The sequence below is a fragment of the Vidua macroura genome, chromosome 16 (genome assembly GCF_024509145.1).
Source record: "Vidua macroura isolate BioBank_ID:100142 chromosome 16, ASM2450914v1, whole genome shotgun sequence".
In the NCBI taxonomy this organism is placed as follows: domain Eukaryota; kingdom Metazoa; phylum Chordata; class Aves; order Passeriformes; family Viduidae; genus Vidua; species Vidua macroura.
This window is the reverse complement of record NC_071586.1, coordinates 10,197,495-10,219,560: the sequence shown is the minus strand read 5'-3', so window position 1 is coordinate 10,219,560 and position 22,066 is coordinate 10,197,495. Positions and strand designations below refer to the sequence as shown.

The 22,066-nt window shown below is 38.9% G+C and overlaps 1 protein-coding gene across 1 annotated transcript in view; it reads right to left on the bottom strand.

Annotated features, from left to right (window-relative positions):
- TRRAP (transformation/transcription domain associated protein) overlaps positions 1 to 21,237 on the bottom strand; it is a 73,248-nt gene extending 52,011 nt beyond the window's left edge. The window contains exons 1-26 of the mRNA XM_053991922.1: positions 21,144 to 21,237; positions 20,518 to 20,666; positions 20,103 to 20,152; positions 19,052 to 19,162; positions 18,404 to 18,508; positions 17,716 to 17,799; positions 16,908 to 16,964; positions 16,175 to 16,300; positions 15,766 to 15,843; positions 15,449 to 15,537; positions 14,519 to 14,615; positions 14,015 to 14,153; positions 13,444 to 13,522; positions 12,312 to 12,546; positions 11,206 to 11,533; positions 10,996 to 11,093; positions 10,149 to 10,343; positions 9,376 to 9,567; positions 7,825 to 7,990; positions 6,339 to 6,595; positions 5,496 to 5,696; positions 3,498 to 3,649; positions 2,182 to 2,381; positions 1,206 to 1,423; positions 888 to 1,085; positions 200 to 460 (exon numbers count right to left, since the gene is read on the bottom strand). Coding sequence (XP_053847897.1) covers positions 200 to 460; positions 888 to 1,085; positions 1,206 to 1,423; positions 2,182 to 2,381; positions 3,498 to 3,649; positions 5,496 to 5,696; positions 6,339 to 6,595; positions 7,825 to 7,990; positions 9,376 to 9,567; positions 10,149 to 10,343; positions 10,996 to 11,093; positions 11,206 to 11,533; positions 12,312 to 12,546; positions 13,444 to 13,522; positions 14,015 to 14,153; positions 14,519 to 14,615; positions 15,449 to 15,537; positions 15,766 to 15,843; positions 16,175 to 16,300; positions 16,908 to 16,964; positions 17,716 to 17,799; positions 18,404 to 18,508; positions 19,052 to 19,162; positions 20,103 to 20,152; positions 20,518 to 20,617 — 3,816 coding nt within the window. The 5' untranslated portion in view covers positions 20,618 to 20,666; positions 21,144 to 21,237. The remainder of the gene's footprint in view (positions 1 to 199; positions 461 to 887; positions 1,086 to 1,205; positions 1,424 to 2,181; positions 2,382 to 3,497; positions 3,650 to 5,495; positions 5,697 to 6,338; positions 6,596 to 7,824; positions 7,991 to 9,375; positions 9,568 to 10,148; positions 10,344 to 10,995; positions 11,094 to 11,205; positions 11,534 to 12,311; positions 12,547 to 13,443; positions 13,523 to 14,014; positions 14,154 to 14,518; positions 14,616 to 15,448; positions 15,538 to 15,765; positions 15,844 to 16,174; positions 16,301 to 16,907; positions 16,965 to 17,715; positions 17,800 to 18,403; positions 18,509 to 19,051; positions 19,163 to 20,102; positions 20,153 to 20,517; positions 20,667 to 21,143) is intronic.
- Between the last annotated feature and the right edge of the window lie 829 nt (positions 21,238 to 22,066).

Here is a 22,066-nt window from a genome sequence, read left to right as displayed (position 1 = left end):
CAGAGCCAGTATGAATCTCTATAGTGCTCCAGCCATTGTGTATGTTTGAACAACAAAACTTAGCAAATGACAAACATATGCTACCAAAGCACTACTAACTTAATTCACTAGTGTGCAAAAACATACTAAGAAAAGCATTTCTGCAAATCCAAACTGGAAAACAACTTTAAGCTGGGGTTCAGTAAGTATTTCTGCTTACCTCTTTATGTGGCTCCATGATGACTGTGACACTTTTGCCAGTGACCTGTGCAAGCACCTGCAAGGAATGCATGGCTTGTTTTCTCACAGTGGAGTTCGGAGAGGTCACTTCTCGAACAAGGTCATGTGTGACATGATGGAAAGACTTTTCCTGTGCTGCAAGGATTTCTTCCGTTTTTTCTTCATCTTTTAAAGGAGTTGCACATCTAATCAAGAGCTGTTCTAATGTGGTCTTTGCCATAGCGACTGCTCCATTGGAAACCTGAGGCATCAGAGATCATTTTTATCGGCTAAGTATAGAACAAAGACCACAAATCTACACATTACTCACCAACTTAGAATTTGATTTTGATGAATCCTGTGATTCTGATTTCCAACTAAGCTTAGTGATTCTGTGCTAAGTGACAGTGAATCTGTGTTTTTTTGTGATCTACATGTGGCCTGTACATTTCTAGTCTGACAGCAGCAATTGTAACCTCAAAAACTTCAGCAAAGTTTTGTGGAAAAATCTGACCTCATTCCTAACTTCAGATCTTGGTTTGAGTTAAAATGACTAGAATTTACTAACTCTTGCAGGTAAAATGCATTCTGAAGTTCAGCAAAATCAAGATTACTAAGAGTTCCATCTGTGTGAATTTAAGGCCAGAAATTTTCCCCACACTATTTGATGAAATTCGTTCATTACATACCTCTCCAGTTAGGTCCATCATAACAAAGAGAAGCGCCTTCAGGAAAGTCTGCTGGTTCTGGAGGACCCAGATCAGTGGCAGCCGTTCCATAAGAAATTTAATGGACACAACACCTCCTAGTTTAGCATACCAAGCTTGCTCATAACAGCAAGCGCATAAACGTTCCACAATGTAGGAAAACAAGGGAAGCTGACAAGCCTGGAAACAAAGAAATTGATCAGTTTCCTTTTCTCAGCTTGCTGGTAGCCTCCAGAATTTTAGAAGCAAAATTGCATTGGCTGAAACTCAATCATTTCAATATACTTTTAAAAATCTTACCCTTTCCTTTGAACCCAAGATGATGCTTGCAACATCAAATATCACTGCTAGGGCCACCTCTCCTATTTTGCAGAGCTCCTTCTCCTCATATGCCATGCAGATTGCTATGGCATCAATAAGCACCAAGGGATCCATGCCTTTTGACCCATTTTCTTCACTGTGAAACATGGCTGTGCTAGGCTGGCTCCCAACCTGATAGCACTGCAGCAAGAAAGGACCTGGAATTTGTAACAGGGAATGGAGGGGGGGGGCAGGGGAAATAAAGATAAAACAATGGATATTTCAATATGAATAGTCTTTTAATTCGATTTTACTACTCCTCCGACTAGCTGATGGCAAAACCAGTAAGCCCTGTGCCTATTTGCATATAAATGGGTTGTAAGGCATCCTTCACTCCTAGAAGAAATAAAGATTACATCTACTTGAATACTTTCCTCTATGCACTAGACTATGCACTGCAAGAAGATTAATTAAAAATGAAGAGTCATAAAAATCCCAGTTACATTAATGTGACAATGAAGAGTGATATGCTTATAATATGCCTTTTACCAAACTACTTGTCATACAGCCCAAACAAAAAGTTTTCTTCTTGGATATAAGACACTGCGATGCTCCAGCATTTACTTAATTCCTCTGAAAGGCCTTCAAAACCACAACTGGAAACAACCTAATTAAAGGCCATCTGCAAATACTACTGTGAGTATTAAGTTACACAAATGCTCTGGAACTGTATAAGCTGGCCCATGCTGCAGTTACTTCATTGGCTGTAGCATTTACAGAGCATTATTAGGTGACTGATTGCTTTTCAAAATTTGTTTAATAATTCCCACTGCTCTAAAGAATTAAAACGTAATTCTACCGTCAAACAAAAATCCAGTATAGTTACCCAGAAGCAACTGCAATGCTGTGATTTTTAAAACAAACAGCTGTGTGTAGCTCTCCTGGAGGCGCCAGGAGCTGCGTCCCCTGCACTCACCGCACTGCTGAGCCACGGCCACCATGGTGTAGTGGCGGATCAGGCTGGCCACGAAGGGCAGGGCGCTGGGCCGCAGGTCCTTGATGACGGCCGACATGAAGGCCCCGGTCAGGGCCTGCTCGAACGTCTTGCGGGCCGGGGTGTCCTGGGCCTTGTAGCGGTGCGAGATGATCACGCTGGGGATGGACTTCTCTGTGAAGCTGAAACACAGCGTTGTGTTCAACAGAACCCCAAACTGCAGCACCCCCAGCTCAAACTTCATTCAAAGTATGCTCTCCATATCTAACTCCTTCTCCACCTCCTGTTTTCCCCTCATTTTGACAGAGCTAGACCAGTTCAGTCAGCTCAAACTTCATTCAAAGTTTGCTCTCCATATCTAACTCCTTCTCCACCTCCTGTTTTCCCCTCATTTTCATAGAGCTAGACCAGTTCACTCAGCCCATATTAATTTTGTCAGCCACTGGTCTCCAGCATGATGGATAGCTCAATTTCATCAGGAACATTTAAAGCCAGTGGTTCAGAAGAAGGCATGTATATATAATTATAGGTGTACAGGCATCATGCTGCAACTCAATTACAGAATGTCATTTTCAATATTTTGACATTTTTCCCTTTTTTAAAATGACATTTGATTTTAATCTTGAATGATTGAAACATTATTTATCAAATCACTGCCCAACAAAACGTATTCATTGCAAACCTATATTTATGTCAAGTCTAACAAGCCCAAAGTGTGAAAGCCACTATGCTCTTTAGCTACACTTATTATATTGCAAGAGTCAAAGTCAGCCCACACTTCTTGAGCAAAGATGTTAAAGTTGTCTAAAAGCAATAAACTTGTGAAATATCAATGACTAAAATTGCAAAACATGTAAGAAAAGCTCCAATAAAAGGCTTCCACACCAAGATAAACAGAGGCTGCGTGTGACTACGCTACAGCTTAGTCACTAAATGAAACTGAATTTTGTCTTCCACTTTAGTAAAAGTCTAGATGTACATACAAAATGTCACAATCTAAATTCATCTCTAAAATACAATTAAGCACCAGAATATTCCAATTATTTAAAAACATGAAACTAAAATTAATCATATTGATCATATGTAATAGATTATACACTGGGCTGTAATTAAGGGAAGAAAATTAAACTATGAAACATTAACATGTCATTGGCATTAAAAAACATGCTAACAAAACTCCTTTTTACCAACAGGCAAAAACCCATGAATTGCACAAACTAATCATTGTCTCTAAACTAGGTTGCTCCACAGACACCATAAATTTTACATACACATTTACGTTTAAAGAACTGTCATACTTGGGATGTGCAAGGAGCTGGTACAATGCATGTTTGTTATCATCCAGGCTCATCATGGCCACCAGGAAGCACTTGATGACCTCCCAGGCCTGCCTGCGGTAATAGGGCTCCGTGTTGGCGCTCTTCAGACAGTCCAGGGCCGTCTCGATTGCCTGCCGTGGAACAAGAGAATCCACACACTTCTTGCTCTTGGCATTTACCATAAGGCCATTAATCAAGGGAATGGTATCGTTAATATATATTAAAATTAACTTTTGAAGTATGCACGGTTTGGAGTGCCCAAGTTAGGAAATGCAGAGAGGGCCTGAGAGCGTAGCTTGAAAACACCATGGTATTTTCTGTGCTTTTATATGTGCTGAGTTTCATGGCAGATACATTTACCTCCATGGTCAGAAAACATTTCAAGTTATGAGTGAGCTAAACCTTCACTGTGTCCCTCCCCTTTCCCAAAAATAAATTTTCCTTGTCTTCCCTTCAGCAAGAATTGCTGTGTCTAATCCCTTTATACTGTATGTATACAATGCATTTATACCCATATATAAATGGTACCTTTTCATGCATGATGAAATGTCCCTGTAAGCAACTTGTAAATGCCAGTTATTTAATGGAAATAGTACTCTTCCTTTGCAAGAAGATTTAATACATTCGAGAATAATTCGAATCATTCCTTTAAGACATGAAGATGATTAAAAAAGGGGAGTAGATCTCTTTGGGAAATTTCTATTTTGTGCTTATATATATATAGTGATAATACATAAAAGCACAACTGTCTAATTTTTAGACTTCTCCCACAAAAGACAGGAAGATAAATGAGACTGGCATTAAGTTAAAAAAAAAAAAAATGGAAAAATTGTAAAAATTGTTCTTTAATGCATGAAAAAATGAATTATCAATTGCAAGCAAAATCTAACCATCTGTGCATAATACATTTATGCAGAAAAAGCCCCTGTTACAAAGTGGACATTCTCCTCCCTTGGTATTTCCACTTACTTAACTTATTGTCATCCCAAGCTTTTATCACAGTATCTCAATGAAAAGAAAAATTAGTTTTGGACAGACCACAAAAGTCTACCAGGGCACTAAAAGAAAACAAGTATTTCTTGTTTTCAGTTTATTTCATCTTTTTTTTCTTTGTACTTTAACATTTCCTTTTCATAGACACAAAGTGTTCAGCAGATAACACTTTCTTGGTCAACATCAAGATGATGTTATGGAGCAGCTGCAGATTGCTCCATATCAGTGTTAGATGCTAAAATCCTTTGGAAAACTTTGTTTGAATTAAACCTAGCAGGACAGGTAAATGTCAGCAACTACAGTAGTTATACGTATTAAATTCATCAGCTTCAGTATAGTGGAGAAATCAGTAAATCTGCATTTTAAGAATCACTTTTCCAAGCTATTTTTAAGCCTGTTGGCTGGATGTGGCCAGAGAGCCAACTGCCTGTGAAGAAAATTGCTTACTACATTCAAATGGTATCTACTTATGAAAGTCTAATTGAAAAGGTAAGTATTAAAACTCTACAGACCAAATTATCTCAGAATCCAGCTTCACTCTCAGATGTTAGATAGCTGTAATTAGTGAGAACTAAGCACTTGTGATACACCGTGACTGCCAGATGAAAGCCAGTACAGTACAAAGTGCTTCTAGAGACAACAAACAAAACCAAATCCTGGAGTCATGAGAATAATCACCACTGAAGAATTTCTACAGTAAATTTTTGATACATTTCAAAAAGCAAATAGGGACTTGTAGATGAGGATCCTGCTTCTAACCTAAGCAATATACCAGAAGTTCCAACCTTACCCATTCTGTGAAAACATTTATTTGGGCCAGTTTAGCTCCCTAGCCTATCACTTCATAAGTGCAGTAGAGTATGCCTAAATCTGTTATTTTGGGGGTGAAATCTTACATAGTTTATAGAAGGAATCAAGAAAGAACTTCCAGACAGATATTTTTAATGTTAGTTTCTCAGCATTGAAAGTAACATAAGCCCTTACCTTTTCCATTGGGAGCTGAATGGATGCTTTACAGTCTGAAAATTCAATCGTAATACTGGGTCCTTGGATTTCTGTGACCACATACTGTAGTTTCTGTGATTCCTTCAACATCTTCCTGTTACTTCCACCAAATTTCCCAAGCACACGATAAGCCACATGGGAGATGCTGTCAGCAGGATTGCGCAGGGTTCTCCACAAAGCCTGGGGGTTTAAGGTACATGGGCAGACCAGGCTTACTTCAACATTGTTCAAGTTGTAAAATAAAAAAAAACATCTTACTCCAACATTTTTCAAGTTGTAATGTAAAGAAAATGTCAAGGAAAACATTTTATTCTTGTATTTGGGTAACTGACCCTGCATAAGCTCCTTATCAAGGTTGAATATCAGCAGTCTCAGGTCACAACAGCCCAAGTGCTTTGTAACAAGGTTGTCCTAAATGCAGTTTTAGATTAAACTACTGTCATCAGCTACAACATCTTTGCTATCTTGGAGTGTAGTTTTATGTTTATGATGAATATTAAACAACATTGTTAATTAAAAAAGCAGGCCAGTTAAGGCTGAACTGAATTTAGCTCAGAGCTAGTTTTGAAATATAGAAGCAAGTAAAGTAAACAAAATGTAACCATTTAACAAAGTATTTAGGAGAAGCAATTCATTCTCTTCTAAATTTTCAGTTTTCAGCTTAACAGCACAACACCATCTATCCTTCTACACTCACATCAGACTGGTATAGGTTTCATGACAGATTTTTCAAGTTTTTGTAACCAAAGCGTCACACAAACTTCTGATAGTATTCAGCAAATCAATGACCTCTTGTGGTCTAACAGGAAACAACACATTTACCTGCATGAGCTCGGCTCGAACTGGCTGGATGTGGTCATACAGAAAGTCTGGCTGCAAGTTATCCACACACAGCTCCAGAGTTCTTAAGCCCTGGCTAACCAGGGTCTGGGATCCATTGAGAGCTGACACCAAGGGGTCCATCAGCATGGGCAGGTAAGGCAGCAGTGAGCTCAGACGAACGGGCACAGTGAGGCAGAGCTCTACAAACAGGTCTTTCATGTGCTGTTTGTGAAGGCCACTTTGCAACATATTAAGTCCTGAAAGTTATGGATAAGTTATACACTCACAGGAAAAAGACAGTCCATAGTATCCTGTTCAAAATTGCTATTTCCTCAATTCAGAAGAGCCTGACGTTTTTAAACACTGTAGAGCTTACAGCTCTGTAAATAATGGATTTACAAAATATTAATACCATTCATTATTGTAACTTACATCTAAGGATGTCATGCAGTGAATGTCTTTTTATGTACACACATATAGAAAAAAAAGCATCTATGCACATATTTTGAAGTTTAATATTAGATCAATAAGGCAGCATTTGAATACAGCAGATAGAAAAGAAAAAAAAAATTTGACTCAAACCTCAGCCTTGTAACAGTAAAACATAAACCCACACAGAACAACTTTTTTTTTAAATATTTTAAATCCTGAAAACAATCAGTGAGTTCAAGTGCATTAATTGTCCCATACAGACTGAGCATACTCCCCAAGTGATTTTTCTCCCCATAAAGATTTCTCATATTCTAGAAATCTACTGACATGAGTTTTACATAAAGATTTATTGATAACATATATTTGCTAACTACAATAAAAACTGTCCCTACAGCTACAGATCTGAACCAGTCTACAGTCCTGGGATAGCCCTGATTAGCTTGTCCTTAGGTTTAAGTAGCTCTCCACATTTCCTTACTCACCCTCAGCATTTCTGGAACACAGTTCTTGCAAGCATAAATGCTCAATTAATCAAACTGATTGTTATTTCCATTTCTTTTTGCAGTCTGGCACTACTTGAATTTCTATTTACCATGCCCTTGCAGGTGCACACACATGCCCTCAACTGCAGAACAGCCAGAGCTTCACTGCCATGTTCTCCCCACAAAGCCAGTGGTGACCTGGCAATGTTGCTTCACCTGCTCACTCATCCCCCAAATGCTTTATGCCAACAAAGTTATCCATTGCAAAAAAAGCCCCAAAAAAGTAATAGAAACAAACAAGAAAACCCCAACAGCCCCACAATGAAAAGAAGAAAAACAAGCAGCAGAAATTGTGAAGCAGCCAAAACTATGGAGCCTGAAGCAGCTGATAGGAAATGAAAATAAGCACATTCAAGGTATTTAAATCAATCACTAAACTCAAAATCAGAAGCTACTTATCAGTAGTAGGGCTATAGTTTTGAGGGTTTTTCAACCACATAATATAACTTTATTACTACTATTCACATAAAAAAAATCAGAAGCTGGGGCAGGGAAAGAAGGTATTGTTCTACCTTGCAGTAAGTTTGGTAACAGCGGCAAGAATTCTTGGTATAACAGATCATGACTGCCTCCTCCAATAGATCTGAACAGTGCTCTGAGCAGCAGGAAATAGTTATAGGGCTCTTTGGCAGTCTGTGCAAGTTCCATAGAGCTGTTCACAATCTTGTGCAAATGTGGCTATAAAAAAAATAAAGCTTGAAGATTAATAAAATACCAATTTTATCATCATGTTACTGTACAAGAGTTTAGCATGAGATTCTGCAAATCTGACACAATGAGAAAATATTTCCTCTCAAGTACCTGAGAATGGGAAGCAGACATCAGAGGTGTCAGAATGAAAAGAGAGGACACTTAACAATATTCATTTAGCCCTGATCTAATTTCATTGTTAGTTCTTAAGTTCTGTGAATGCTAAAATTTCATTTTGAAACTAAACTCTCTCAAGTAAAAAAGGTTATGGAACTGGTGGCCTTTCTAGAGCAGAGAACATGAACACCTTGCAAGATTCATTAAAAATACTTAAAAAATACCAGTATTCTCATGGACCAGAGACAAACAGCAACGTGTCTGGATATTATTAACATCTAAAAAGCTTTCTACATTGCTATGCAAATGCTGCAAACAGCCTTCATCATTCAATTAAACTGTCTGCCCAAGGCCCCTACCATTCATCCTACAGAAACAAAAAGAAGTAACAGAAGCATGAAACTGTGAAGGTAGTAAATTACACTCTTTAAACTTTATCACCATCTTATAAAATCCAAATGACCTTTAGTCTGATGACAAACTGCAAGAATTAAAGCAAGATTATATGAATATTGCTTCATATTACTGTTAGTTTTCAAAGATTCTGGGAAATTGGTAATCCCCCCTCTGCTCTACAGTTGCCTGTATCAGAAATTTTGTTTGGTACAAAGTACAAGGAAGAAAAACTATGAGAGAACAATCAGTGTTCCATTAAATTCCTAATGTCTTTTCTAGATACAGGCAGCTGCTGCTTTTATGAGGAAAGTGCACTCTTGCTACAAGCTCAGCATTTCTAAATTGACTGAATAATGAGATGATCTCATCAACATAAATAGATGCTTGGAATACATAATATGTCGTCAGTAGAAAAAATAGCATTCCTTAAGCCCAGACTTCCCAAGAGCATAGAAAATCTAACTCAAGAGGCATAGCAATTCACCAACACACAAAAAAAGTGCTTTCAATCCAAGCAAAACTCTTAATTTAATATAGAAACAAAGGGAGAAAATATGCAAGAATTTATGCATGTCCTGACCATGAAGTTACATGGGCTTATGGCAATCACAGACCACAATCATGTATCAGTCATTTATATTCAGAATTAGTACATCACTCCATAGTTTCAAATATGAACAAAATAGTCACTGAAACCATCTCTTAGAAACAAGACAAGGTACTTGGAATTTGGAAAAAAATGAAGATGTGTCACAAATAGTGCTTCAAACATTAAATGACTCTCAAATATTAGACTGTGCAAAACTCTTTAAGAGTGCTGTTTTTAAAGCAGACTTATTTTTAAAACAAATGACCTTTACCTTCAGCATTTGTTCATTTTCAGCTGCAAATAGTGAAACTGAGCCAAAGACTAACTTGAACAGCTTGAGATACAGATTGGAGAGTTCCACATTAGAGCCCATTTCTGGCAGACGATCCAGAAGATACTCCACCAAAATGGTTGCAAAGAGAGCGGAGGTAGTAGGGTTTGCCAAGAAAGAATTGGCAACAATCTATAAAAGGAAACCACAAAGAACTTATTACTGCTGTAATGAAAAGAACAAAAGGATAAATGCACTATCCATTAAAAAATCCTAAGACAAATTTCTCTCCCCATCTCCACTGCTACCCAAGTGATTCTATTTGTCCTCAGTGGAAAACAACCATGTATGTAGCTTAATGTTGAAGTCTCAGGTTAAATTTTAAGTGGATATTATAGGATTTGCATTCTGTAAAACAGTAGAACATTAGCACAACAAGATGAACAAAACAGCAAGTCCATAATGTTCAGTACTTTTCATGAATGAAGTCCATTCATATCTTCTAAACTGAAGAGTTCATGTTTGTATTGCATCACTTAGGTAAGGTTTTTTGAAAATTCATCTTTACATTATTTTCATAAACTACTCTTTATATAGACTGCTTCAAATCTTACATAATAATAATTTCAATACTACTATTTATACATCATTCTACATCATTTATATTATTTATACATCATGTGTTATTCTGCATCAGTCATATGTACCTCAAGGCATAAACCTCTTTCCTACATGCTGTTCATTATCAATTTAAAAAGTAAACAGTAACATACCTGAAGAGCATAGTTTTTAGAGATCCTCTCCACCATGTAAGGAACAGTAGTTTGAAAGATTTCTTTAAAAGTTAAAGGGTTCATCATTGTGAACACACCAGCAAAATGCTCCAGAACTTCCTTTTCCTCTTTCATCCTGACTGTCTGACAGTTTGCTACTCGAACATATGTCTGTCCATTTCCTGCTATTTGCACCTACAGCAATTGAGAAAACACATACACTGGTTACAGAATTTGAGTAGCTTGTTCCCCATTATTCTTAAAATAGCTTTTGAAAGTAACTGAGATTTTATGGGTTTTACATGCAAGCCCCACACAGGTAGAAGTTGGGCACAAGAGCCAACCATGACAAAAATACTGAGTGTTTTCAGAACAGATTTTAAAACTAGGAAGTTACAAAGAGAGAAAGACAATAGTAGGAGATATCAGTAAATTTGTAAATTACTTAATACGCAATCAAACACATTTACATTTCATTAGTACTTTGTGTAACTACAGAAGATAAACATAGACATGTGAATGCTTCAACTGTTAGCTAAACTATCTCTTTCAAGGAAAGATTTAATTCACTACATGAAAGACAATTGTCTGACCTGCCTGCATGAACTGACAAAAATGGCTGTTGAGAAAAAGATCTGTTGCTTGTAAATAGTAAGTATGTTGAAATTCACTTTTGAAATTAATTTGTCATACTGAGCATTTCTCACTAGTTGTGGTCCAAATTAAAGACTTAGTGCAAATATACCATATGTATAATCTCTGTTTTAGCTGACAAATAAATCGTTATTAAAAGATCAAACATACAGAAACTGTACAAATAGAAGTGCTGTGTGGGCAGGTTACATACCTGATAAATATCTAAGGCTTGCATTGCATATTTTACCAATTTTATATAGATTTGAGTCTCCTTAGGTTGCAACTGCTTATTAGGAATGAACTGTGCTTCTGAAAGAAGAATAAGATAGTTAAGCATTAAAAATACTATTTGCTTTCATTCTAGAGAGGCTTTTTTCTGTAGAATTATGAGAGATAAATGTAATTAAATATGCAGTTTTACCACCAGGAGCTTTGCACGAGGTGATGCCCCACGTGATCGTCTTGACCCCACAGACCAAAGTTTTCACTAAGCTCCGGCAATCCGTGACCTGAAATGTCTGCTTGTCTTCTTTTTCCTTCTCCCCTTGTTTTTCAAACACAGGTACTGGTGCAGGGGCCACGGGAGTGGCTGGGGCAGGAGATGGGACAGGAACAGGGGCTGCATTTCCTGCTGTGGGCACTCCAGGTAAGGCAGCTTCAGCCGCCCCGAGCTCAGACTGCGGCTTGCACTTCTTAAAAATGACAGACAGCTGGTAGCGTGCTATGGTGTGGAATTTCAGAACAAACACCTAAGGCAAAGGAGGAGAGGCACCAAACAGCAGGGACGGGGGGGGAAGCAAAAGAAAATAAGTTGCTTCTTCAAAAGTCATCCTAAATTTAATAGTACAGATATTTCAAATCAGCATACAGAGATCAATAAAACTTTCAGCTATTTTTAAAGTAATTCAAATGACAGCAAACGTTTTTAAGTGTATCTATAAACTAGTTTGCCTTCTTCAAACAACTAGTGCACCCTTGATTTTCAAAAATACAAAAAAAAAACTTCCATATAAAGATCATTAGAAAGGATCATTAGGTCTTCAAAGAGTAGATATGTTTAATTGTACAGATTGTATTGTGCCATGCCAAGGACCTGTGCAAAGATCCTCTTTCAGGGCTTAAAAAAAAAAAAAACACACCAAAAAGCACGGCCTTAACCACAAGGCATTAAAAAATATGGGTTTTGCATACTCTTACATAAGGAAAAAAAAAGATTATAACTAAAATTTAGAATGAAATAATTAAAAAAAAAAAACAAGCTAGTCAAAATAGGCATTCAATTTCTTGCTTTGAAACTAGCCACTAAATGAAGCTGAGATGACAAACATCTCCACTACACTTGAAATATTATCCCAGCTGCAGAGCATTTTAAAGAGCCCTTCTCTGAAACACTGAAGTGAAATACAGTACACAGGCTGTTCCTACATATTCTCATTTCTGAAGAAAGGAGAAAGTAAAATGTGATTGACAACATACTACAAAACAGGATATCCAAGCAATTATCAAATGCTTTAAACAAATCAATACCTCCAGCATTCTCATAAGGATGTCTCTACCATTTCCATTTTCCTGTTCACTTTTAGACCGGATACAGTCTACCAAATTTAGCAGGAGCTTGCAAGACATGGTCTGGATACTGCTTGGCAAGGATTCATCATCAATGTTCTTGGCAAACAGCTGGACAGCCAGGGAGAGGTCATTGAGAGGCAAATGCTGCCGGACGTGATGCACCAGGTCTGCCAGGGTGCTGTATGCAAGGGGTCTACAGCCAAAACAAGGAATGAGGAAAACACATTGAGCACAACTAAAAATGTTGTCAATTTGACTAAACAAATAATTACTGCCTGGAGGTACTTCCAAGTTTCTCAATGTAAGTTTTCTATTTTCATATGCAAACCCAGAGTTCACAAGGCTTTTTCGGTTACTCGAGGTAATTTTAACCTGTGCAATTTAACCAATGATGCATCAATTTATCCCACAACTCTGGTATTGCCTCTCTGATCTTTCTTCCTTCACTGCAGAACACCCCACCACATATTTTCATCTAGATGCAGTTAACAAGTATGTTAGCCACATTTTGAGCAGTATTGGTAATCTTTTTCATAATTAATCATAAATGATTCTAGCAGAGAAGATACTTCTAAATCTAATACATGTTGTCAATAAGGTACACTTGATACTGAAACAAAAAGAAGTTCAGATTTAGACTATTGAAGATATAGAAAGTTAAGTATTCTCTCCATTTACTTCTTCAATTGCAAACAAGTAAGTTTTAAAGTATTCATTGACAAAACAACTTAAATCTCATTCAGATTTTACAGTCGACATAAGATTTAGGGTGTTTCATGAAATATTGGGCAGATACTCAGTTGGTTTCTCTGTTTTGGTTGTCCTCCACAATTCAAAAAACTGAAATCATCATCATTCACCCATTTTTCTTATTTTGTCCTACACTCACATTACCATGCTGTGCCATCAAAGTGTTAAACAAAAGCCACCATTACAGCAGCAGAAGCTCTGCCAATAAAACAATCTAGTAAAATTAGTTAGTTGAAACAAAGACTTAGAACCCTATACAGAAGCTGCTGTAAATACTAATAATTTTCAAAGTAAGCAGCCCTGGCAGGCACTCAGATCATTACTCTGAACTTTCTCATACCTCAGCGTCTCCCGGGCAGTGTATCCAGAGCCAATCAGTATAGATTCATCAAACAGCTTGTCCATGCAGGGAATAAATTCTAGAATTTAGAAAACAGAAAAACAAAAAAGCCATACACAACAATTGGCAAAGGACATAATGAAAATAAGATAGTTAAGTATTAGACCACTTAACTTCAGTATTTAAACCTGAAGTTAGGAAGTGATTTTATCCCTAAATTAATTCTTGAAGCTTCTAAAAGGCAGTGCCACTTGCAAGGAAATTTTCAAACAATCTCTTGTGACTGTCTACTCCACTGATACTTGCTCCTTGAGTAACACTGCAGTACTCAAAGTCAATTTTATTTGCAAAGAGAAAAAAAGTACTCAGGTTATTTACAAGTTTAGTTAAATACAAAAAATTTTTCAATGAATTACTGGAAATGACAAGTTGGGCAACCCTGCACACAACAATTCTATCTGGCTTGGCATCTTGTGACAGTCCCATATAAATAAGCAGTAAGCCTCTAAAATTGACAGAAATAGCAGAAATCTTCCCAGTTTAAGGTACACTTATAAAAAGTGCTACATACGGCTCCTCAGGTCTGTTGTCAGGATGTGCTTAGCAGCAATCAGGAGTTCCTTCCTGAGGTGTGCTGTTTCAGCTGGACAATTGGAGAGCAGCTGCAACATTCCTTTTACCATTTGCTGAGAATATTTAGCCACTAATTCCTGCAACAAAAAAGAATAACGTGAGTACAACTACTGCAACATTCTATTCTTAAGGTTTGTGTTACATTTGCAAAATAGCACTCCATTAAAATTCACTCATTTATTTTCCAAAATCTAATCCTAAAACTAAAATACAGTAGTCATTCCATAAATGCCCAGGAAGGGGGAATGGCATATTTTTACTTTGTATTCACATGAGGATAGTTTTGAAAGGATAACCAATTACAGCTCCACATCCAGATATTCTACACAAATGCTCCCATCTCCATCCCCTAGTGCACTGCAGACATGCAGGTCACTTGTCTGCCATAAAGCAACTAGAAACCTGATGCATTAAGTACCAAAGTAATAAAAATTCATCCTACCTGGTAAATTCTGATGATATAAGCCAAGAAAGACAAAGTTTTAATCTGAGCAGCGATAAAATCAGCATACAACTCCTTGTTGTAAAGTTTATGTTGTCTGAAATTAAAGGGAACAGTGGTTACGATTTTGTTCCTCGCCTTCAGTACCTCCACTCAAAAAATTCGGTGAAGTTTCAAATTACATCATCTTGTAGTGCAGTTCTTGCTTCTTAAAAGAATACAATCTCTCTGGAAGAGCCCATTTTCAACAAGCCTTCTGCCTTTCAAATTCCCAGCAGCACCTTTCTACAGAATGCCAAGCCAATACAAATCAGCACACATTTGGCTCAGCTCCCCCAACTGGGGCCAATTTTTCTCTAAGCAACATTCCCTCCCACAGACTTGTCTGTCTCTCTCAAGCTCCAACCACTTAACCAGGTCATCCAGGCAGACAGGGAAAGGCAGAGATCTTGCTCCCACTGCCCTGACCAGAACCAGTTGGTGCTCTTCAGAAACATCCCTCTCTGTGAAAAGCAGTGCCTATCCCTGCAACATCGCAAGGCTTCATGTAAGCTACACCTTGAAGAGCACATTGATGGTATGGCAAAGATTAAACAACAGCAACTGTCCACACTCCCAGGGTCTTCATCATTGTCTGTGACAATGTGGATTTTTGTCAGAAACCCTATTTTTAAAAAAACTCATTATCAAATAGTAAACTGCGACCTACTGCACAACTATGGACTATACCAACGACATAATGCCAATAACTTCACCTATAGAACCTTGGTAATTTTTAGTCAAATAATCGTTGCTGCTTTTGAGATTAAAAGCAGTGAGACTAGAATCAAAAATCACAAAATAGAAGACAAAAATATTTTGAGCAATATTGAATGACAGGTTTAAGTAGTTTATCTCAAATATCATCAAAATACCATTAAATGCTCTTACCTTGCTTGAGCAGAAACTTGTATTATAATTGTGTTCATAATCAAGGGCACAAATTCAGCTACTACATTATGAATGTTCAGTTTGTAGAGCTTAAAAATAAAAACATATTATTAGATAAATTCACATATCACATTTGCAGTCAAATTACTGGAGAGCTAATCAGAAAATAATTAAGACATCTCACCAGGTTATTTTTAGTTGATATTTTAATTTCAAAAGTATATCACATTCATTTTTGCTAACATGATAGCCAACAGAAGTTACACAAGCCATTCAGTAATGAAGTATTTACATGCAAAATACTGAAGTGTACTAACCTGATACATGAGAACAACAATAATAGGTAGCTCAGCCAAGACCTTTAGTGATAAAGATCCTCTGGGAATTATTGAATGCTGAAAGAAAGAATGCATGCTTTATAAACTGTCTAATTATTAATTCAAAAGAGTATGTAAAACACAGTTTTACAGAAGCCACTCATTTTAGTAGCGCTATATTTAACAATAATAACATTCAAAAAACACAAAAGCATTGGCTATTACATTAAATAAAACTCCTGTAATTACAGCTGCATAGAAAATAACTGGAAAGTTTCAATCAGCTTCTACTGAAAAGTTTGGATAAGAAAAACAAGCAAAAAGAAAGTCTGTTATTTTTGCCTGGCCTTATGATCTGTGGTCCTGTGCTACAGACAGTCCCCCAGTTAAGAGCCATCAGAACACTCACTGTCCTCGTTTCACTGTCCTCTCGCTCAGGGTTCACCTTCACCACGATGGTTGTAATCATGCCAACCATTTCAGGAGTGGGAACAGTGTTCTCTGGAATCACCTGAGGGTTCTCAAAGTACCGATTCTACAAGCAAAGAGCAGGAAAAAAAAATCACAATGCCAGTAACAGTCGAAAAGCCATCCATCTCCTCAGAACTCCCCCATATAATTTTCCCCTGGAGCAGGTTTCTCCTCCCTGCAGTGGTGTTTGCACTGCTGCATCTGCCTGGGCCAGGCACACACCCTGCAGGCTTTCCCCCTGGACAGAGCAGCAGCAAAGCTCCCCCAGCCAAGGTGGTTCTTCCCCTAAAGGAAAACATCCCAAGAGTTACTCTGTATCAGGGAGGGAGGACCAGACTGGAGCCTCCCTTCATGACCTCACCCTTCTCTCAAAAACAGACATTTGGGCACATGGAGACAACTGCAGCCAACCTCACCCTGCTTCAGAACTCCAGCTCACCTCCATCCTCCCCCACCACTAACAGTGTGCCAGAAACACAAGGCTGTCCAAATCAAAATCTAAATGTCTTCATTTTTAGACATAGTTTTGATAAATAGATTCTCTAAAACTATATTTATCTAGTATCACTAGATGCAAATTAATTATGTCAGTATCCTTTAGAGATAAAATTAAGAAATAAAAACTAGTTTTCTGACTATAGCAAGGGCGATTTAAGAAATAAAAAGCTTACCACTACTTTCGGAAGTTCCTTGTAAATCTGTTTCACAAAGTCCAAAAAATGATGAATCTAGGAAGGAAGAAGTCAGTTACCATAAGGAAATTTTTGAAAAATAATTTTAAAACCACAATTTTAGAATCTCTGTATTAACAGTACAAATATATAAAATCTCTACTCACCAGTACAGTATATTTTTCATGATAACTGAAAATAACCTGAAAGTGTTCTCCTCCCTCCTTCTTCTTTGTTAGTATTAATTCAAATTTCCCTTGGAAACAATCTGATCTACCTATCATCTCTACATAGTTCCAGTAGAGTATTGTTAGGTACAATTACCATGAAACAACTAAGTCTTCCCAAGAGAAAATCAAGGCAAAAAGCAAGATAATAACAATGCAAACTTCCAAATTCCCCTTGATGAGTCACATGAGAGAAGAGGGGAGGCAGGGGGAAGTCAATCAGAGTAAATTCTTTTTCAGGATTTTCCTTTACACACTCAAAAGGCATCAATTCTTTTCCTTTGTGCAGGAAATTTATTCCTTAGACTGCCCATATTGTCCATAAACATTTAAACCAAGCACAACTAAGCTTTAATAGTTTGATTTTTTACCCTGGAGTGCTAGCATTATGCAATCCTCTTTTAAAAATCACTTTAATATTAAAAAAAAAAGGAAAAAAATTAAACATATGGTTACCACAACAGGTCAGGCAACATAAAAGGACAACAGCAAATCAAACCAATCAACCCACTTGAACAAAATAGCAATTCTGAAGAGCATGGCAGCAAGTTTTATACCATGTAATGAGAGTTATAACTTACTTCTTGAGTGATTGCTGGTCGGAACTGTTTGTGCAATTCAATAATTATTCTTAAGCAAATCAGTACATTTTCTTCATTCTCTGTCTGGAAAAAAAAAAGAAAGAAACTTTTTAGTGAGCCCACTGGTGAATTCTTCCACTACTAAGTGGGAACTTCAAAACCCTGTAAAATTATACTCTTCTCAACACTCTAAAGTGCCCCATTAATATGGGTTTGTGTGAGCAAGGCACCTTTCCTTTGATACCCTGCAGTCCTAGAGCACGGTTGAAATTAAATCCACCCCTGAGGGAATAAAAACCAGACATTTCAACCACTCTGTACCATCAGATCTGTTCCCACTGCCCCTCAAACAGAGACCTGCCATCTGAGCTTCAAATGACAGTGCTGTGAATTCCAAGACAGAAAACAAACTCCCAAGAATAAGCTATCTGCCAGAAAATTCTGCCCAGCATGAGAACAGCTCCCTGCATTTGTAAAATCCAAGTTTCTAAAGGGCAGAAGAGAACATGCAGAAAACTTGTAGATGGTAAGAGAGGGCATGGGTGAAGTTTAAATAGAATATCTTTCCATTCTTGCTCCAGCAGCACAGCTATTGAAAAACCTACCACCAGAAAATTTTGGAGATGAAAAAAGTAGAGGAAAAAAATTCTGAAAATTTCAAACAGTTTTAAGACGAAGTAAAAAATACCTCTAAAAATCTGAACATCACAGACAGGATATTTTTGGTATGAAGACGAAGATGTTCATTTGTTGGTATTCTGTGAATTATTTCAAGCACAAGCTTCCGGAGTTGCTGTAAAAAAAAAAAAGCAAGAAAAATAGTGATATGACAGAAGTTTTTGAAAAGCCAACAAAACCCAACAATTAGTTGCAGCATCTTTTTCAGCTTAATAATTGTGCATGCTGAAATAGAAAAAAAAGCCAGTTTATTTCATGTAGACATAGCCCTGTATACAAAGACATAAATCTTCCTAGTATCCACCTATGTGAATGAGGCAAATTTAACTAATTTAGTTGTAAAATCAGACTTTTAAGGAATGCATTTTTAAGTATTTAATGACAAAGATTCAACTTTTGCCTTTCATTCCTAACCTTCAGTAAAGTCAGTAATTTGCAATAATGTTTACTATTTCAGTAAGAAAGCCAACTCTGTTGGCTTTTCCTCCTATTTCACAGAAGCCGAGATTAGCAAAGTTTATAAGTAACTTATTTAGAAACAGGATTTCCTCAGTTCCACTCCAAATGACAGATTTATTTTTAATAAGTCTTAAATCAGTTCATTAGGTTAATCAAGGACTTCCCAGCAAAAAGGCAGGAGATGCTCCACACAGCTTACCTGTGCTGGCTTCTCCTGCAGAAACTGAACTTCCCCATCCTGCAGAAAGGTGAGAAACCGAGGGATGATGTGTTCCAGGAATGTCGAATATTGAGGGGATGATGTCACATTCTAATTAAGAACAAAAAATGGGGGGTTATAAAATAGATTACATTTAGTTACATTCAAAGGCACTATTAAACATTTCAAGTAAATTTTTAACAGATTCAGTGATTAAGTATCTGCTGACACTACAGAACCACGTGAGTTCCAAGAGAACATTAGCAAAACAAATACAAGTCCTTCCCTGAAGGGAAGAGCAAAGAGAATCAACTAAGTCTTCAGATTCTAACAGATCACCAGACTAAGCAGTTAAAACTATTGTTTTAGTCAGATAAATTGTTTCAGAAACAGCTTAAGCAGATAAAAAACTCCACAAGTATGACTTTAGTTTTCTATAACTTCAGAACAGGCACGTAAGAACTAAGTATTCAACTAAAGAATAATTTCTGCTAACACAAGGCTGGGTTAACTTGTGTTTTGCATTTTCTCTGCTGCTCATCTAAAAAGATGGTCCATCAACATGCAAAAGATGTCACTGGAGACATCTCCACTCCTGATGTCAAATTCTGCATCTGACAACTCCTCTCTCACTTCCACACCATGGACTACTCAGAGGAATCAGAAGGGCCTCTGTTTCACAAGAACACAATACACATTTGAACTAAATTAAAGAAAGCTTTAAATACAGACATTTCATAGCATTCAAAAAATAGAAGAAAAATTTGTTACTTCACTTTTATTTAAATGCTTAATGAATAAAGATTTGGCAATGAAAGCTCACTAAGTCCAAATGTAATTCTTCAACAACCTGGTTAATTCCTAAATACAAACCTAGAATCAATGACTTGTAACCATACCATTAGTCACAGGATGCTACTATTAATATTTTAACTGCATAACATCAGAAATTCAATTAATATGCATTAAGCACAAGAAAGGCTGCCATTGCAGAAAGTTAGGGGATTTTTGTAGGGGTTTTGTTGCTTGGGGTTATTATCTTTCTTATTACCTCAAAATTCTCACTGACTTCTTGCATCATTTTCAATTTGGTTTCATCAGCTGAAAATGGAAATTCAAGTAGAAAAATGTGAATGTAAAACTAGGTTATGAAGGAAAACAACAAACTCAGTGATCAAAGAAGCAATCAGATCTTATCAGTTTCGCTATCACTGCCCAATTATAAGACACACAGTTCTCTCAAACAACCACCACACAACTGCACACACACACACAACTCACTCACTTCGGCTCATGCAAGTGTTTCTCATCATTTTGCTTCTTCAAAAATCAAAACTCAAACAAATTTCAAAGTGAATTTGACAGATTTCACTGTCTCTTTCATCAACTGTCTGAACACGTTTGCAACACCTGTGAAGCAAACTACTGAAGAGCTGCAATTTTCAAGAAGAAAAAAAGTCTCTTACGTGTATTGACATCTGTAAGAGCAGCCACAAACTGAAGGTATTTTTTCATCAAAGTGGTTTGGTCCACCACCGTAGGCCCTTGTGCTGAAACAAATGCCATCTTGGAGGAGGAAAGATCAGCTTTCAGTACATAAAATCAAGATCAACACCTACAAAAGAATATAGAAATATCTGTTAGTTTACACGGCTTGTTAACAGCAGCTATCCCATCACCTGCATCCATTCTTCTACCATATTGAAGAGACTCCTTTTCCAAAAATCACAACTGTAACCTTTACTTAGGCTTACAAATACAACACCAAGCATGTACAGCACTCATTGTGACAGGACTGCACTAATAGATAAAAGGGGTTATTGAGCTCTTCGCAGCACGAACATTCACGTGTCCTGCTCGGTTTCCTCTCTCCCAGCAGCAGGCTCCAGGCTCAGGGATGCTCCCGACACCGCACACCCGTCATCATCCGGCCTTCCGCCCCAAACTCACAGCTACCCTCGGACACACCCCTGCGGGACCCGCTCCAAGCCTAAAATCACATCTAGCTTGAGAGACCGGCGATCTCCCTCCTCCCCTGGGGGTTCCCCGTCAGTTTTGCTCCCGGCCAGGTCCGGCCGAGCCAGCCCCTCACCTTCCCCGCCGCAGCGCTGCTCGCCCGGGTCGCTCCCCGCTGCCAGGGCGCCGTCACGCCGAGCCCATCTCCGCCCTGCGAACACGGGCACCGTGAGCGGCCGCAGCGGAGGTTTCCGCCCCGTCCCTCAGCCCTGCCGGTGCCGCGCTGGGCCCCAGGCCTCCGGCGGGGCTCCGGCCGCCGCCTCCTGCCCGCAGCGCGCCGGTCCCGCCTCCCCCCGGCCCGCTGCACCGCGCCCAGGCCCGGGCCCCACCGGGGCGCCGCCGCCGCGCTCCTCACCCCGCGGCTCCCCGGGACCGCCCGGCCGCGGCCCCCCGGATCCCTCCTTTGTTGCTCCCGGAGGCCGCCGGCAGCGCATGGGCGCGACGGAAGCGCCCGAGCTCAGTTCCGGCCGCCTCCTCCCGGTGCCGCCTCCCGCGCCTCTCCCCGGGCGGAGGCGGGCGCGCAGCTCCGCGGCACCGCCCGCTCCCTTCGCCGGCCCCGCGACCCTCGCACAGCCCCGCCTTGACCCGCCCCGGCTGGGCGCTGCCAGTGGCCGCTGCCTGAGGCGAGCCCCGCCCGGCCCCGCGTCCCCCGAGGCTCCGCTGACGCCGGTAACATCGGGCAAGGAGTTACCGGGGTGGAGGCGGCCGCGGCCGGTGCCTCCGGCCAGCGCAGGGCCCGCCCCGCCTCGCCGGTGGCCCGGGGGAGCGGCGGCACCACCAAAAGCGAAGCGCGCAGAGACTGATCCGCCACAAGAAACAACGGCGGCCCGGAGCGAGAAAGGGCTTCGAATGTTGAGTTTAAGAAAATTAAAAAAATAGAAGTAAACGAATTAAAACCAAAATGTACAAAACAAAACAGGAAAAAACAAAATAAAACGACAAAAAAAGAACACTAGAAAACCACATTCCGGCGCTTTTGCTGTCGCTTTTCTCCAGCAG